The sequence below is a fragment of the Heptranchias perlo genome, chromosome 2, assembly GCF_035084215.1.
Source record: "Heptranchias perlo isolate sHepPer1 chromosome 2, sHepPer1.hap1, whole genome shotgun sequence".
Lineage (NCBI taxonomy): Eukaryota > Metazoa > Chordata > Chondrichthyes > Hexanchiformes > Hexanchidae > Heptranchias > Heptranchias perlo.
Genome location: NC_090326.1, coordinates 85,254,510 through 85,270,700, shown reverse-complemented (window position 1 = coordinate 85,270,700; position 16,191 = coordinate 85,254,510). Strand labels below are relative to the sequence as shown.

The 16,191-nt window shown below is 44.1% G+C and overlaps 1 protein-coding gene across 1 annotated transcript in view; it reads right to left on the bottom strand.

Annotated features, from left to right (window-relative positions):
* agmo (alkylglycerol monooxygenase) overlaps positions 1 to 16,191 on the bottom strand; it is a 324,939-nt gene that overhangs the window by 132,925 nt on the left and 175,823 nt on the right. Inside the window, exons 4-5 of the mRNA XM_068003878.1 lie at positions 7,887 to 7,990; positions 3,400 to 3,495 (exon numbers count right to left, since the gene is read on the bottom strand). Coding sequence (XP_067859979.1) covers positions 3,400 to 3,495; positions 7,887 to 7,990 — 200 coding nt within the window. The remainder of the gene's footprint in view (positions 1 to 3,399; positions 3,496 to 7,886; positions 7,991 to 16,191) is intronic.

Genomic DNA, 16,191 nt, shown 5'->3' with positions numbered 1-16,191 from the left:
GCGCCTCAGAGAGGTCCAGGAAGCTGAGCCTTGGTCTGTAGACAAGGGTAGTGCCTTCTGCGACGCATCTCTCTCTGCCGTTGCCCTCCCTCCTGCTGTGCAGGTGGACGTGTCACAGCACTGTGTTGTGGAGCTCCACGTGTCAGAGGTGGACGGCGTGGCTGGTGATGCTGTTCATCCTCCAAGGAGGTCATGACTGCAGCTATGGCGGCCCCCATCCGTAAGATGTATGTTTGAGGGGGTCTGCAAGGTCGGTAAATGTGTCTGCACACCGGGGTTGAGGTTCCAAGTTTGTGAATTCTATTGTTAGGAGGAGGGTGGTGGAGGCCAAACTTTGTCCAAAGTGAAAGAGTGGCCTCCTGCAATGAGTGAGGGTCTCCCCCACCCCCCCCCCCAACCTGTCAAATGGACCTTTGCAGCTGCCACAGGCTGGTGGCTGCAACACGTCTGTTTCAACTGGGAGTGTTTCCCTCAGTACGGGAAACATGCTCAGTTGAGATGAAAATCCCACCCCTCCTAAAAAATCCTACAAATCAGGTCTGCAAACGACCTGAACTATCTAATTAATTGGTTTAAGTGGGATCCCGCCGGCTTTAATTGCCAGCGGGAGCCCTGCATGCGGGGGCTGCGCGCGCATCTAAGCGCGTCATTGGGGAAACGCGGAAGTGGGCGGGTTGGAGCCAGGCTCCGGACCCGCCCCGGGAATCCCCAATTTTAGCAGCCCACCCGCCACGAACGCATCCGCCCAGCTATCCGAAAATCGACCCCTTAGTCACTTTTGTATATTTTGTATAAAATATAGCTAGAAATACATTGCAAGGCAGAAACAAATTAAGTAGTTCAGAGATGTCATGAAGTGTGACAGCTAAGTTGAGTAGCCTTAAAATATGTGAATAAAATGTATTTATTTCATATTGAGTCACAAATTACAAGAAACCTAGGCTGATATCAGCTCAACATGCATAACATCAGCACCACATAAAAATGGTTCAATATAGTTCAATTCCCCTTGATCCCCTGTACCTTATAATGTAAATAAACAGGAATCAAGGACAACAGCACAGGACGCCATCAAGTTTGAAAAGAACAAACAAGATTAATCACGATATAGTGGCTGCAAGACACCAAGAATGGGTTTTAAAAACATGGGATTGTAGCAAGAAGGGAAGACTGAGGGGGTAAGTAGTTCTACAGTTTTGAGAGCCAGGAAAGAATGAGTTGGAGTAGGAGATAATAGTGAGTCTTAGGGGGCAATTTTAACCTAACTTGCAGGGTGGGTTTGGGTTGACTGCCCATTTTACACCCCTCCCAATTTACTCTCCATGAAGTCAATGGATAGCAAAATCGGACGGGGTGTAAAATGGGTGAGCCATCCGATCCAGTCAGCTTCCAGCCTGGTGGGTTAGGTTAAAGTTATCCCCTTAATTTCAATACAGCGCACCGCATGGAGGAGGAAGAGTGTGTACCGACATGTTTTGCTTCCCGAAGAGTGATACTGCCAGAAAACAAATTCCTATAAATGTTCTATGTAATGTATCATTTCACAAATTTAGTAGCAGACTTGATTGAGAAGCTCCCAAACAGACACCCATGATTCAACACCATCTAGGACAAAGCAGTCCACATGATTGGCACCCCATCCACCACCTTAAACATCCACTCCCTCCACCACTGGCGCATCGTGGCTGAAGCGTGCATTATCCACAGGATGCACAGTAGCAGCTTGCGAAGGCTTCTTTGACAGCATCTCCCAAACCAGCGACCTCCACCACCTAGAACGATGAGGGCAGCAGGCGCATGGGGACAACATCACCTCCAATTTCCCCTCCAAGTCACACACTATCCTGACTTGGACATATACCATCGTTCCTTCATTGTCACTGGATCAAAATCCTGGAACTCCCTAAATAACAGCGTCGAGAGTACCTTTACCACATGGACTGCAGCGGTTCAAGAAGAAGGCTTACTACCACCTTCTCAAGGGCAACAAGGGATAGATAATAAATTCCTGGCGACGCCCATATCCCGAGAGTGAATTTTTTAAAAACTCTAGTCATATTGTACAGTGACTAGCACTACAATACCGTGGAGTTTTATCTCACTGAATGTTAGAGTATATACAAAAGTAGTCATAATTTGAAAACTTATGTCTTTGTCTTGAATAAAGTGACAAACCTGTTTTACTTTGTTTGCAAGCACAAGACACAATGAGACAAATCATGTTGAAACACATCACAGTAGTGGAGTCGCACAGACTAGGAGGTTCTGATGCCTCCCCTGGAAAAATAGTTTGCCGTATATTCACTGCCAAAGTTCACAAGTGAACAACAGCTGCTTGAGCAATGTTCTGGAGGGTGACTGGCACTTGAAATGCACTTAGGCAAGGAATTAACAGCCAAATCAGAGAAAGGGAGGGGGAAAGTTGGTAAGGAAAACAAAACATTATCACGTCACTTGTGCAAATGGCACTGTGACAAGAATAATGAATGGCCCGGTTTCATTCCTAAAGGAAAAATATTTACCACCCACATTTTTTGTGGAGGCAGTGCTCGTTGAAAGTGATGCCTCGCCTGATGGGTCACAGAGAGTCTCTGGGATGCTGAGACGGATCGTGTTCAGCTTTGATGTCCTCCGTAGTTGGACAGTCTGCAAACATTAACTGTCACACTAGAATAATGAACACATGGACGAGGTACCAGTGCACAATCACTGTCCATGGAACTGTATTTCAGTGAGGGAGATCAACCATTTAGGACAGGAGAAGTAAGAGAGTTGGACAGGAAAAATTTGGGGAAAAAAATTGGATCTCAAAGGGTTAACAGTAAATGTCAGTCTCATTTTAATCTGAACTTCCTCAGTTAGGATCTTCCAACTTCAGCCAACATTGAAAACAACACAAATCACAGGAGCTCCCCTCCCCCATCATCATCTGGAATATCCACAGCTCAGCTGAGTACTCTGTGATCTCACTCCCAGTTAATCACCCCCACAATTTCCGATACAAGACAACTTTGTATTTTGTCAACTGTGCACTTTGTCTTGAATACTCATTAACTCGTTAATCTTGCAAGGACCACACTGGCATGTTTAGAGGAAAATAAAAGCATGTCATTCTACATTTTTTTATTAATTTGACAAAGCAGCGATAGAAAAAATATTGGGCCCTTCAAAAAGCATTTCTTGAATTATTAAACAATATATAATTTATGTTAATAAACACACACAGGTTAAGTAGTGGAAAATATGTGCAACTTTGAAAGCCTCAAAAGTTTCATCCTCATTAAACCTATGCTACAGAACTTGTACCATGACAGCATAAGGGCAAGTACAAAAATTTATCAGTTTAATGAAAGGCATTGATAAATAAAAGACATTTATAATTAATAAAAACAGAGTTACCTCTGTGTGAATCCAAAACTGGTACAACAGGTTAAACTGGAGATGTACAACAAAAACTGAGGGAGGAATGAAGAGAGCCATTGGAATATTGAAGACCTGGAAGAAAATAAACTGCAATGATATTCCATAAACATTGTATAAAGTCAAATAGAGTTTTAAAAAAAAGTTAATGCTACACATAGATACTACTTAAGCAGTTACATGATCATATCTGTGCTATTTTATAAAAATAAACTGGTAAAGCACCTGTGGCATTGCTCATTGTTTAAGAATGAAGCTGGGTAAATTGTGGTGGATAAGGATGCCTGTGTGTGAGTGAGAGGATGGGGTCACGGCAGGGCAGGTAACCAACAGGATGCAGGAGCCAAGGCTGTCAGAGAGCAGGAAGCCAATGGAGTGAGTGATAGGGAAATGAGTGAGAGAAACCAGTTGGCAGGCACTTGAGATAAATTAGGGTTTACCTCTTTGCTTTTATATCTTTGTTGGGCTGGTTGTGCAGATTTAATTGGGGAACTGCCATTGTGGTTAGATCTTGGAGAATTTTTTTTTAAAACCAATCATAAAAAGTAGGATCACCGAACCAATAAGAAAGCTCAAATAAGCCTCACTGTACCAGCTCAGACAAACACAAACTTGTTTACTTACTAGTCAACCCCTTGTGGCTTTGCACACGGAGGTGAAAACCAGATGCAGTGTTTAGGACAAGCTGAGTTAGAGGGTGGGGGAGATAACTGGAATCAGGGGAGGGATACAGAAAGTTATGAAGAAGAAGGGGAGAGAGAGGAGGAAGAATGATTGAGGGGGAGTGGTGAAGGAGGTTGGTGGACATTGACAGGAGACAAAAAAAGTGGTAGAGGAAATGGATTCAGAAATGAGTAGGATGGTGGGAGCAGGAGTGGATGGAGGAGAAGGGGGAGCGGGGCAGAGGAGGGACGGGTGGCGGTTGCGATGACCTATCCTTCAGTCCCATAGACCTGGATTTTCTTTTCAATGTTGGGGGAGGGGGGCGGGGGCGGGGGTGGGGAAGTGTCTACCTTCCCTCCATCCCCTTGCCTCCGAGTCTCTGCCTCAGTGGGTGGGGGGGTTGGGATTTGGCATTCGCCTATGGTGCAATTCTCTGTTCATTGGATAGGTGGGGAGCTGTTATGGGACTAGCCAAGCCTGCCACTTGGCACAGTTTTCTGCTCAGCAAGAAGGTCTGCCTTTTTCCCAAGCTATGACTTTCTGCTCCATTAAGGTGGGAGAAGGGCACATAGACTCGTCCAGGGTTCAAGTGTCTGCTCAGTAGAGGGCTGGGGAGCGGGGTGAGGGGCTGGGTTGGGATCAGAAGGGAAGGCCCCGACTTCATGCTTTGCGATGATGGGAGTGTTGCAGTGCCTTTTGCAGTTTCCATTTGCCAGCACAGTGGAGGGAGGGTGTGCAGCACCAAGAGCCAATTTTACAATCTGTCTTGTGCAATGAGGGAATAGGAACGCTGAATCCAGATTCTTGGAGATTGGTTTATACAGCGGAAAGCGGCAGGGAGTGCTTTTCCAGTACGGAGAGGGATAGAGTGAGCATTGTCGTCTCAGCACATTTGTGACACTGGTCAAAGTGTGGGTCCGGAATCAGCGCATGAAATACAATCTCCGAGACTCGTCCAGGGAGTCTTACTCTGCTTTGTTCCAGTGATGGGCTGAGCCCAGATGCCAGATTCAGGCTGCACCGATACTATGGAGTACATTTCTGGGAGACCCCATTCCACCGGTACAGACTTACAGCTGGGAGGAGGGGGGAGAAAACCAGAAATCTCAGGCAGTACCCTTCCCCGTTACATTGCTAGGAATCACGGAATCCACTGAAGCTATGGGCATTTCTCTAGTGCAACTGTCGGATGGGGTCTGGAAAATGGAGCAGAACCTAGGGAAGAGGCTGTGAAATTCTGTTTGGGGGGAGGGGAGGGGGTGGATAAAGAGGGCAGATCCACTATGCCAAGCAGACATATCTGCAGGAGTTCCCAGGCTTCCTCAGAAACTTCATCTAATACATTGTTTAAAGGTCTAAACAGTTGAAAGCTGCCATTGGTCCTGTCAAGGCCCCAGGGAAGGTGCCACAACAGTTTCTGCCACAAGCAATCAATCCCTTCGAATACTCACTGAGGAGCTGAAGATTTTTAAAAAGTTTTATTGAGCCCTTCTCAGGCCTTTTATCTGCATGCTGGAGCGGCATTGCTCTGCTCCAACATTCTGAGCCTCCATCAGGCTGCCCCAAGAATGCAAATAATCCCATCTCTTGAATTTGGTTCGGGATCTGGGCCTCCTCATTTGGGCACTTCTGATAGTGGAGCAGGCCAATCGGAATTTCAGCTTCCATATGTCCACCTCTGAGACCACCAAGAATGAGACAGCCCCAAGCCATTAAAGACTAGCCAGCAACAACTGCTCATCCCCTCTTCCCCAAATTGACAGAGATTGAGTGTTCTCCACAAACCAACAGTGATTTTAGACCTACCCCTGCAAAGGATTAGATGCCTAATACCTCCCAATCTTATTGGACCACCAAGAATCAACAAATTTAGATTGTAATATACCCATATTCTAGATGCCAATTTTAATTGTTTGATTTTATTACATTGCAAAAAATGACATGGAATCAAAACAGTGGAATTTAAATCTGTCCTCTAATAGTTGACATCTGGAATATGGATATACAATTACCAAACCAAATGTTAAAATTGTTTAAAAATCATTTGAATCAATGAACACCTCCAAGAGTGATTAATATTGAATGGTAATTGTGTGCACATATAGATCAGGTGTGGAGAGGTTGAAATAGCTAAAACACTAGAATTTTTATTAAAATTATATTTTTAATGCTTTTTTTGTGCTTATGACAGGACTAGTTTCTGTATTTAGCACCCAATATCAGTAACAAATCTCATATTATGTATAACGCAGCCAGATGCAAATTCTAGCTCTCTCTAGTCTGTCACAGAAATATTCATCAACTCTGACCTCAGAAGAGCATTCACTATTGCACCAGTGGGAATTTTTCCACTTGCCACATAAGCCATCCTATGGCATTGTAATAGTGATTGCTAACTTCAACCTACGTGTATTTTCTATTAACTAATTTTAGCAAAAAATGTTGACCCAAGTATAAAGTGGAAAACACTGCTTTATACACACATATACTTTTTTTTGCTAAAATGAATGAACTGAGAAACATATTCCTATTAGCCTCAATTTGCACCAAACTGTGGAAACTCATTTCACACAAGATCTTTACAGCCAATGGGCATGAGACTTTCATCTCATTTGCCTGGGCTGAATTTGAAACAAGGTTCCAGAGAATGAAAAGACTGTGTTTTGACTCCAGAGAAAAAGGTCCTTTTTTTCCTTTTCCTACAGAAATATAAAACTGAGATATAAACTTATATAAATGGTGTAGCAAATCAAAAAAGTTAATTGATTTTAAAACAGTAATTACCATAGGGACACATTGTCAAGTCATCATGTGGTCTTAACAAGGAAATTCCCGCTATGCGTTCCTGACAGGCAAGGCTTCCCATCAGGGATGCAATTTTGTAAAATTGGTCCACAAATGTTTAAAAAAATAAACAGTGCTCTCTGTTCCCTGACTGTGTTGATGCTTAAGCCCCTCTGGTAGGATTTGAGCTCATTTCTGGATTCCGGACATAGTCTATTCCTGATTTCAGTCCCAACATCACAAAATGGTGTTGAGTACAGTCAGGGCGTTTCCCAAAGAGAGGAAGGAGAAAAGTGTTGGGTCAACATTCTATTCTTAGAGTCAGCTAAAACAGGACAAGGACAGATGCCTTGCAGCAAGTTGCCTACCGCCCAGTATGGTCATACAATGGTGCCACGGGCAAACTAACATGAGAAACAAAGGCAAGAAATAATCATTTAAAAACAAACTATCATAAAGCCACAGGTTTCATTTCTTTTTTTAAAAAAAAGATTTTCTAGGTGGACTTTTTAGTTATGTTTTCTCAATGAACTGGAAAGGAAAGGAGCATGATTGGGTGCTCGTTGTGCAGTAAACCCTTTCCCCCTCCAAAAAGATGTCTAGAATCAATAAAGCTATATAGATCAGAAAGCTACAGCAGAAAATGTGAGCTTCAGCAACCAAGTGAAGCTGCATGTACAGCTTATCCAAATATTTACATCTACCATACAGCATGAAATACAAAATACACTTTAGTGCACCATTGTGGACTTCACACCAAGGCAAAATAGAATTTTGCAAATAGTTCCACTGAGTGCAATTAGTTATGTTTATAAGATATACCCAGTGCTGTAAGTATACAAAAGACTGTACTGCTCTTGGCAGACAGCATCCTGGAAAATCGGGAGTGGCTGCATCATAGGATGGACAGAATCTTTACACTTTTCAATTGAGCGAACAGACTACCTGTTTGAGCAGTTAATGATGACTGTGGGCTTGTCTCCTAATACTTCCAGTATGATATTTTACAAATGACTTACCCAGGTAGAATATTTCTGTAATACAGACTGCCGGAGGGCTGTAGACAAATTGTAGTCTTCAGAGCTGTGATGAACTTGGTGTGATGCCCACAAGATATTCACTTCTGCAACACAAAGGGAAAAATAAATTTCACAAAAGTGCATTGTGCACAGAAGCACATTAGGCATGATTTTTACTTGGAGCCGAGTACCCCTCACGTCCCCAGATATTCATCTGCGATCGCATCTCATTGAAGGTGAGTATTTGAACTGTCGGGCTTCCCACGCGCCAGGCAGCCAGATTGACAGACAGCAGCCTGTCAATCTAGCTGCCTGCCACGTGGGAAAGGGGTCCAGCATTGGGGGGGAGGGGGTCGGCTGATTGTGGAGTTCCTGTCGGCCAGTTGAGCTTGTTGGGCCTGGATGAAATACTCCTGCTCCTCCCGGCCCACAAGCAGTGCAATAAAGGCGCTCACCTCATGGATCCGGCCCTTCCCGCCTGCTTTCACCTGACATGAATCAGAAGCGATAGGAAGCCCGAACAGGGAAGGTTAAATTCATTTTAAGTTTTCCAATACGCAAAATATTAAGTACCTCAAGTATTTCAATGAGGTACACTGGCCCTTGAAGTATCGGCCCGCCGGCTTTAAGTGGGGACGGGACTTCCTGGTGTCTGTTGTGCACACGCAGGCAAACCTGCCTGGGTTAAACCCAGAAATGAGCATGTTGCAGCCGGGATACGGTCCCGCTCCAAAAAGTTATTATTTTAACCTCCCACCGCCCCCAATCCACTTGTTCTTGGGGGTTTAATTTACCTCTATTATTCCTTCACAGAACCAATTTAAAGAGGAAGTCTCACCATTTTAAAAAGCAAAATGTTACAAGGCTGTTTTAGTGGTTCTCTTGCTGATTTATTCTACCTTCAAGTAGAAAGTAATCTGGCCTCACTCAGTACTTCCCCAAAGAAACACACTGAGACTGAAGCATGCTGGAATTCCAAAGCATCACTAAGGAAGAAGGAGTATCACAAAAGTATATTATAGGCTGCATCACTGTACAGCTCTCTCCAACTGTATATTGCAGTCAGATTGGAACATCTGCAAGTATAGTTTGGGTCAGGTGCAGAATAAAACTTCCTTTACTCTATTCCAACAACATGGCTTATCCTCAACCATCGAAGATGATTCTCTACTGGACTTGTGTGAATTTTTCAACTTCCCACATCAGCCATTCTTGTCACTTCTCAGAGTACGATAGGCAATTTAATGGACATTTTAGGCAAGTCCCAAAACTAATTTACATATAACCCTTACAACTAACATAGAGAGAAGACTTTCATCCCATCAGTCTGACATGGATTCAAACCCAGATCCCAGAAAGGATAATGTGCTAATCCAATACACCTAGACCAATCTTTTCAACTATTCAACATTATTTATCATATTGGTAGAAAAAAAATCATTACTATATTACAATAACAGAACAAAGCCAGCTGATGCACAGGATCAGCTCAGAGTAACATTCCCTGGCCCTCTACTGTGCCTCTTGATTAGTCTCCGATAGGCCGAAAAGGAGAAACAAACTGTAACTACAGCTATGTTGTGAAGCCTTAAGCTTCCTGTTTAAGCTTTTCCTCAAATTGCAGCAAATATCTCAGTATTGCAACAGCTCTGTTACTTGATGGGTTCTGTATTGTTTTGAAATTAAACCAAATCAAAATAGGTTTGAAAATTTAACACACAGATATTCAAAACAGATATATTTTGTTAACTGAATCTAAAAAAGAAAAATGTATCCCCTTCCATGTTTGTACATTTTTTTTTACTTTTTGATGAATTTTGTGCTGAGAGGGATGCTAAATAACATGCATTTATATAGTGCATTTATCGTCATAACATCTCAAGGCACTGCATACAATGAACTGCTTTTCGAAATGCAGTGACTATAGCCAAACACAGCCATCATTTTACGTCAGCAACTTCCCACAAACAGCAATGAGACGAATGCCCAAACAGGTAATCTGTTTGGTGTTGATTGAGGGAAGAATGATAGCCAGGACACTGGGAGAACGCCCTGCTTTTCTTCAGATAGTGCAATGAGCTTTTCAACATCCACCTAAACCAACAGACAGGACCTCTATTTAATTTCTCATTCTGACTTCCTCATTACTCACTGGAGTGCCAACCTCAGGAATGTTATACTTACTTTTTGTGACATAGTTACTCAGACTGGCGAAAGGTAGGAAGTGGTGTTACACAGGGATCAGTGCTGGGACCACTGTTGTTCACCATTTACATAAATGATTTGGACTCAGGAATCGGAAGTACATTATCAATTGGGGGTATAGTTAATACTGAGGAAGACGACAACAAAATACAAGAAGACGTTAACAAACTTGCAGAATGGCCGTGTAAATGGCAAATTAATTTCAATATAGGTAAGTGTGACAATATAGGAGCAAAAGGAGGCCAAATACTACTTGGAAAATAAGAGTCTAAATGGGGTACAGGAGCAAAGGGATCTAGGGATACAGATTCACAAATCATTAAATGTAGCAACACAGGTTAATAAGGCCATAAAAAATGCAGACAAAGCACTGGGGTTCATTTTAGAGGAATAGAATCCTAAAGCAGAGAAGTTATATTAAACTTATATAGAGCCTTAGTGAGGCCACACTTAAGAGTACTGTGCACAGTTCAGGTTGCCATATTACAAAAAGGATAGAGAGGCTCTGGAGAAGGTGTAAAAAAGATTTACAAGGATGATACCAGAATTGAGAGGTTATAACCATCAGGAAAGATTGAGCAGGCTTGGGCTCTTTTCTCTAGAAAAGAGAAGGCTGAGACCTGATAGAGGTCTTTAAAAGTAGAAAGGGATTCAATAGGGTAGACATTGGGAAGATGTTTCCACTTGTGGGGGAGTCCAAAATTAGGGGCCATAAAATAGGATAGTCACCAATAAACCCAAAAAGGAATTCAGGAGAAATTCCTTTACTCAGAGCGGTTAGAATGTGGAACCTGCTACCACTAGGAGTAGTTGAGGCGAATAGCATAGTTGCATTTAAGGGGAAACTAGATAAGTACATGAGGGAGACAGGAATAGAAGCATATGTTGATAGGGTGAGTTAAAGGAAGGTGGGAGGAGGTTTGTGAGGAGCACAAACACAAGCATAAACCTGTTGGGCCAATTGAACTATTCCTGTGCTATAAATTCTATGTAATAAAATCTCCTCCAGACTAAGCCCTTAAAACTCAGGTATGTGTACATAATAACTATTCACATTTGACGTGGACAGTCCACATGTCCACATTGACAGGCAAAAATCAGCATAAACTGAGCCCCTTCTCCAACCACCAACCTAATTTCCTACATCCTAGCATTACTGCTATATGTGATTGATACCACAACATACTATGGCAGCAATTCTCAAGAGTTTGAGAATTCATGCCCAGTTTTCAGAGGTAGCAATGACTGCAGAGGGAGTGACAACAGGACTTGGGTAGGATTTCCAGAGCAGTACTTGGAGCAAGCAGCAAAAGGTATTCTGGAGCAGCATTTTTTTTAGAAAAGGTGGGAAAGAAGAGAGAAGCTGGGAGCTCCACTTTTGAGAAATGAGAAGAGAGAGGAGCAACCAGGATGCGTGTGGAAGTTGGGGGAGATGAAGAGGGTAAGAAATCAGGATCTGCTCTTTTGGAGGGCGAGAGGGAAAACCAACGACAGTGTTCGGGGAGAAGCTGAGGATTATGCTTTTGGTGCAGGGAAGGCTAAATGCAGTGCTTTGTTGGGGGGGGGGGGGGTGGGGGAGGGCGAAGAAGAGTGCGAGCATTAACTGGGGAGTGAAAGGTACTGGGAGCGTTAGAGGGGGACAGTGTCTTTGTGAACTATGAAAAATTCTAAGCATCCAGCCCGGGAATGCGGAGGGCTGATGGAGAAGCTGAGAGTAGTGATTTGTGGGGAGAGGAGTGTGCCAATATTACTGGGGAGTGGAAAGAAAGGAGAGTGCCAGCATTCACTCAGAGGGTGGAACAAGTGTCAGCTTGAGCTAGGGGCAAGGGGAGGATCCCAGGCTGAATTGAGTCTCTGTGAACTCTGAATTTTCCGTTGACAGCTGTGACTGGAATGATCCTATGATGAATAAAACTGGGTTCAAATCCCCCATTTGTTGTTATGCAATTTAAGAAAAAATTATTATGTTTTTCTCACAGTAATGGATTATCTGCTGCTTCAGTGGGGAAAACATGTTAAAGGAAAATAATCCATTCCCAAAAGTCTAATAGAGAGTAATTTTCAATACAATTAAGCAAATTTTCATTCCATTTTAATTTAGATGAAAAAATGCTATGCCCATGTTCACTGTAGATTCCAAAACACGGAACAAAACATTCAGGAAGGCATAGGAACCACCATTCAATGAGATCATGGATGATCTGTGACCTAACTCCATGGGCTCGATTTTCGGACCTCCGAGCCGGCGGGTTCGTGGCGGGGGGGGGGGGGCTCCGAAAATCGGGGATTCCTGGGGCAGCTTCAGAGCCCGGATCCAACCTGCCCACTTCCGGGTTCACAAGTGACGCGATTAGATGCGCGCGCAGCCCCCGCATGCGGGACTCCCGCCGGCAATTAAAGCCAGCGGGATGCCACTTAAACTAATTAAGTAGATACTTCAGGTCGTTAGCAGACCTGATATTTTAGGAGGGGTGGGATTTTCAACTCAACTGAGACTGTTTCCCGTACTAGGGGAAACACTCCCAATTGAAATGGACGTGTTGTGGCCATCACAGCCTGTGGCAGCTGCAAAGGTCCATTTGACAGTGGGGGAGGGTGGGGGGAGACCCTCACTCATTGCAGGAGGCCACTTTGTCACTTTGGATAAAGTTTGGCCTCCACCACCCTCCTCCTAACAATAAAATTCACAAACTTGGAACCTCAACCCCGGTGTGCAGACACATTTACCTACCTTGCGGACCCCCTCAAAACGTACATCTTCCGGATGGGGGCCGCCGTAGCTGCAGTCATGACCTCCTCGGAGGACGAGCAGCATCACCAGCCTCGCCGGCCACGCCATCCGCCTCTGACATATGGAGCTCCACAACACAGTGCTGTGACACATCCACCTGCACAGCAGGAGCGAGGGAGGGCAACCGCAGAGAGAGATGCATCGCAGAAGGCACTACCCTTGCCACAGGGTCTACAGCCAGAGGATCAACTTCCTGGACCCCTCTGAGCAGCAGTGCAGGAGGCTCAGAGTCACTCGACATGTAGTCGTGAACATCTGCAGCCTCCTTCATGTCGAACTGCTCCCAGCTGGCTTGAGCACCATCTTCTTACTTGTCGCCGTCAAAGTCACCACTGCCCTCAACAACTTCTCCTCCACATCCTTCCAGGGTGCCACCAGGGACATGGCCGACGTTTCTCAGTCGTCTGCACAAAAGAGCCCTGCAAATACACCTACAACCACTCTGCAGTGACAAAATTGGGTGACATCAGTTGTGGGTCTTCATTGTGATCCTCAGGAAAGGGCATTATTGCAAAAACCAGACAAGATTTGCAAAGACGTGGCAGTAGTGGTGCCAATATAATATGTAATGTGAGTTGGTCAGAAATCAATAGAAGTAAAAACCATGACAAACCCTCAAACACCCATGTGCATCCCCTTCATGCTCACAACACGTTTGCCTTACGCTTCCTACTGCACATATGTGATGCTTGCCCTGTGGCTGCAGCACAGGTAGTGGCAGGTTGAGTGAGGCTGACCGTGAAAGAGATGCATCAGAGGGTGAGTATGAGATACAGCCATGAGATTGTATGAGGATTGGGTTGAGTGGTAGTGGCGGGATGAGTACTGGCGAGGTGAGTAAGTGCAGGTAAGATGAGGATGAGCTTTGAGTGGGTGTGAGGAGTAATGTGATAGAGTAGTGTTGGCAATGCAGAAGGAGATGTGGGGTGGGGGCGGTGATGTGGCAGACGGAGTGTAGGGGAATGAGTAAGAGTACTCACTTCGGCTGACCAACTGAGGTCATTGCAGCGCCTCCTGCACGCTATGCAGGTGGGCGATATGTTGGTGGTGCTGGTGACCTCCTCTGCCACCTCGAGTCAGGCCTCCGTGGTGGCAGAGGCAGGCCACTTCCTCCAGTCCGCCGGGGATAAGATCGCTGTCCTCCCCCTCCTCCTCACCCCATCGAGTAAGACCTGGAGTGAGGCATCATTAAACCTGGGCTGCTCCATGCTGTAATTTTGCCTATTTTCTGCAGTATCAGTCAGTGGAGGACTGCCCCTTTAAATAGGGCTCCTCCAGCTGACAGCCTACGATGCCGCTGCGCAGTCCGCCCGCTGCGCAGCTTTCGAGCGCGAAACCCGGAAGCCAAGGTAAGTACCTTCAATCAGGCTGCGATCGCGTGCGGAGCACCCCGAATTCACTGGGCGTTACCCATGCGCTCTGTCGATCCCCCGCTGCCAACCTGCCTCCCTCCTAAAATCGGGCCCCATATACCCACCTTAACCCCATATCCCTTAATACCTTTGGTTAACAAAAATCTATGAATCCTAGATTTAAAATTAACAATTGAGCTTGCATCAACTGCCACTTGTGGAAGAGAGTTCCAAGCTTCTACCACCCTTTGCATGTAGAAGTGTTTTCTAATTTCACTCCTGAAAGTCCTGGCTCTAATTTTTAGGCTATGTTCCCTAGGCCTTGACTCCCCAAGCAGCAGAAATAGTTGCGCTCTATCTACCCTATCAGTTCCACTTAAAATATCTAGAAAACTTCGATCAAATCACCCCTTAATCCTCGGAATTCCAGGGAATACAACCCTAATTTATGTAATCTCTCCTCGTAATTTAATCCTTGGAGTCCAGGTATCATTCTGGTAAATCTTCGCTGCACTCCCTCCAAGGCCAATATATCCTTCCTAAGGTGCATTGCCCAGAACTGAACACAGTACTCCAGGTGTGGTCTAAGCAGGACTTAGTATAGCTGTGGCATTTGCCACAGTTTTGCCCATTCACTTAATCTATTAATATCTCTCTGTAATTTTATGCTTCCATCTACACTGCTTACAATGCTGTCTATCCTTGTGTCATCGGCAAACTTGGATATGTGGCTCTCTATCCCATCATCTAAGTTGTTAATAAATAGTGAATAGTTGAGGCCCCAACACAGATCCCTGTGGGACACCACCAGTCAACATACCGACAATTTGAGTACCTGCCCATTATCCCTACTCTCTGTCTCCTGTCGCTCAGCCAATTTCCTAACCAGGTCAATAATTTGCCCTCGATTCCATGAGCTTCAACTTTAGCTAACAATCTCTTATGAGGGACTTTATCGAATACCTTCTGGAAGTCCATACAAACAACATCCATAGACATTCCTCTGTCCACTACTTTAGTCACCTCTTCAAAAAATTCAATCAAGTTCATCAGGCATGACCTACCCTTTACAAATCCATGCTGGCTCTCTCTGATCAGCTGAAAACTTTCAAGGTGTTCAGTCACTCTATCCTTAATTATAAACTCTAGTAATTTCCCAACAGATGATAGACTAACTGGTCTATAATTCCTTGGTTTCCCTCTCACCTTTCTTAAATAGCGGAGTGACGTGCAATTTTCCAATTTAAAGGAATGGTTCCTGAATCGAGAACTTTGGAAGATTAGAGTTAGGGCTTCTGCAGTGTTTTCACCTACTTCCTTTAAAATCCTGGGATGGAAACCATCTGGTCCTGGGGATTTGTCACTCTTTAGTGCCGTTATTTTCTTCATTACTGTTAATTTACTTACATTAATTATGGTGAGTCCCCGTCCCTGATTCAAAATTAGTTTCCTTGGGCATGCTATCCTCTTCCTCTACTGTAAATACTGACGCAAAGTAATTAATAGTGATTTCCTTACTTTAATTTACAATATCACCATTATCATTTCTAAAGGAGCCCACATTGCTCTTGACCACCCTCTTTTTCCTAACATAATTGTTAAAAAAAATTGCGTTGATTTTGATGTCTCTTGCAAGTTTCTTTTCATACTCCCTTTTTGTAGCTCTTACTATCTGTTTTATCCCCCTTTGCTGTTTTTTGTATCACTCCCAGTCACCGGGATCTGTGCTATTTTTTGCATTTTTGTATGTTTTTTCTTTTAGTTTTATGTTGTCCCTTACCTCTTTTGTTGTCCATGGCTTTTTTTTTGTCAAGTTGCCTCTTGTCCCTTAGGGGTATAAACTGGTTCTGTATCACATTAAATTCTTTTTCAAACACCTCCCACTGATCTTCTGTCATTTTACCCATTAACAGATTTGCCCAGTTTACTGCAGGCAGTCTCTATCTCATACCATTGA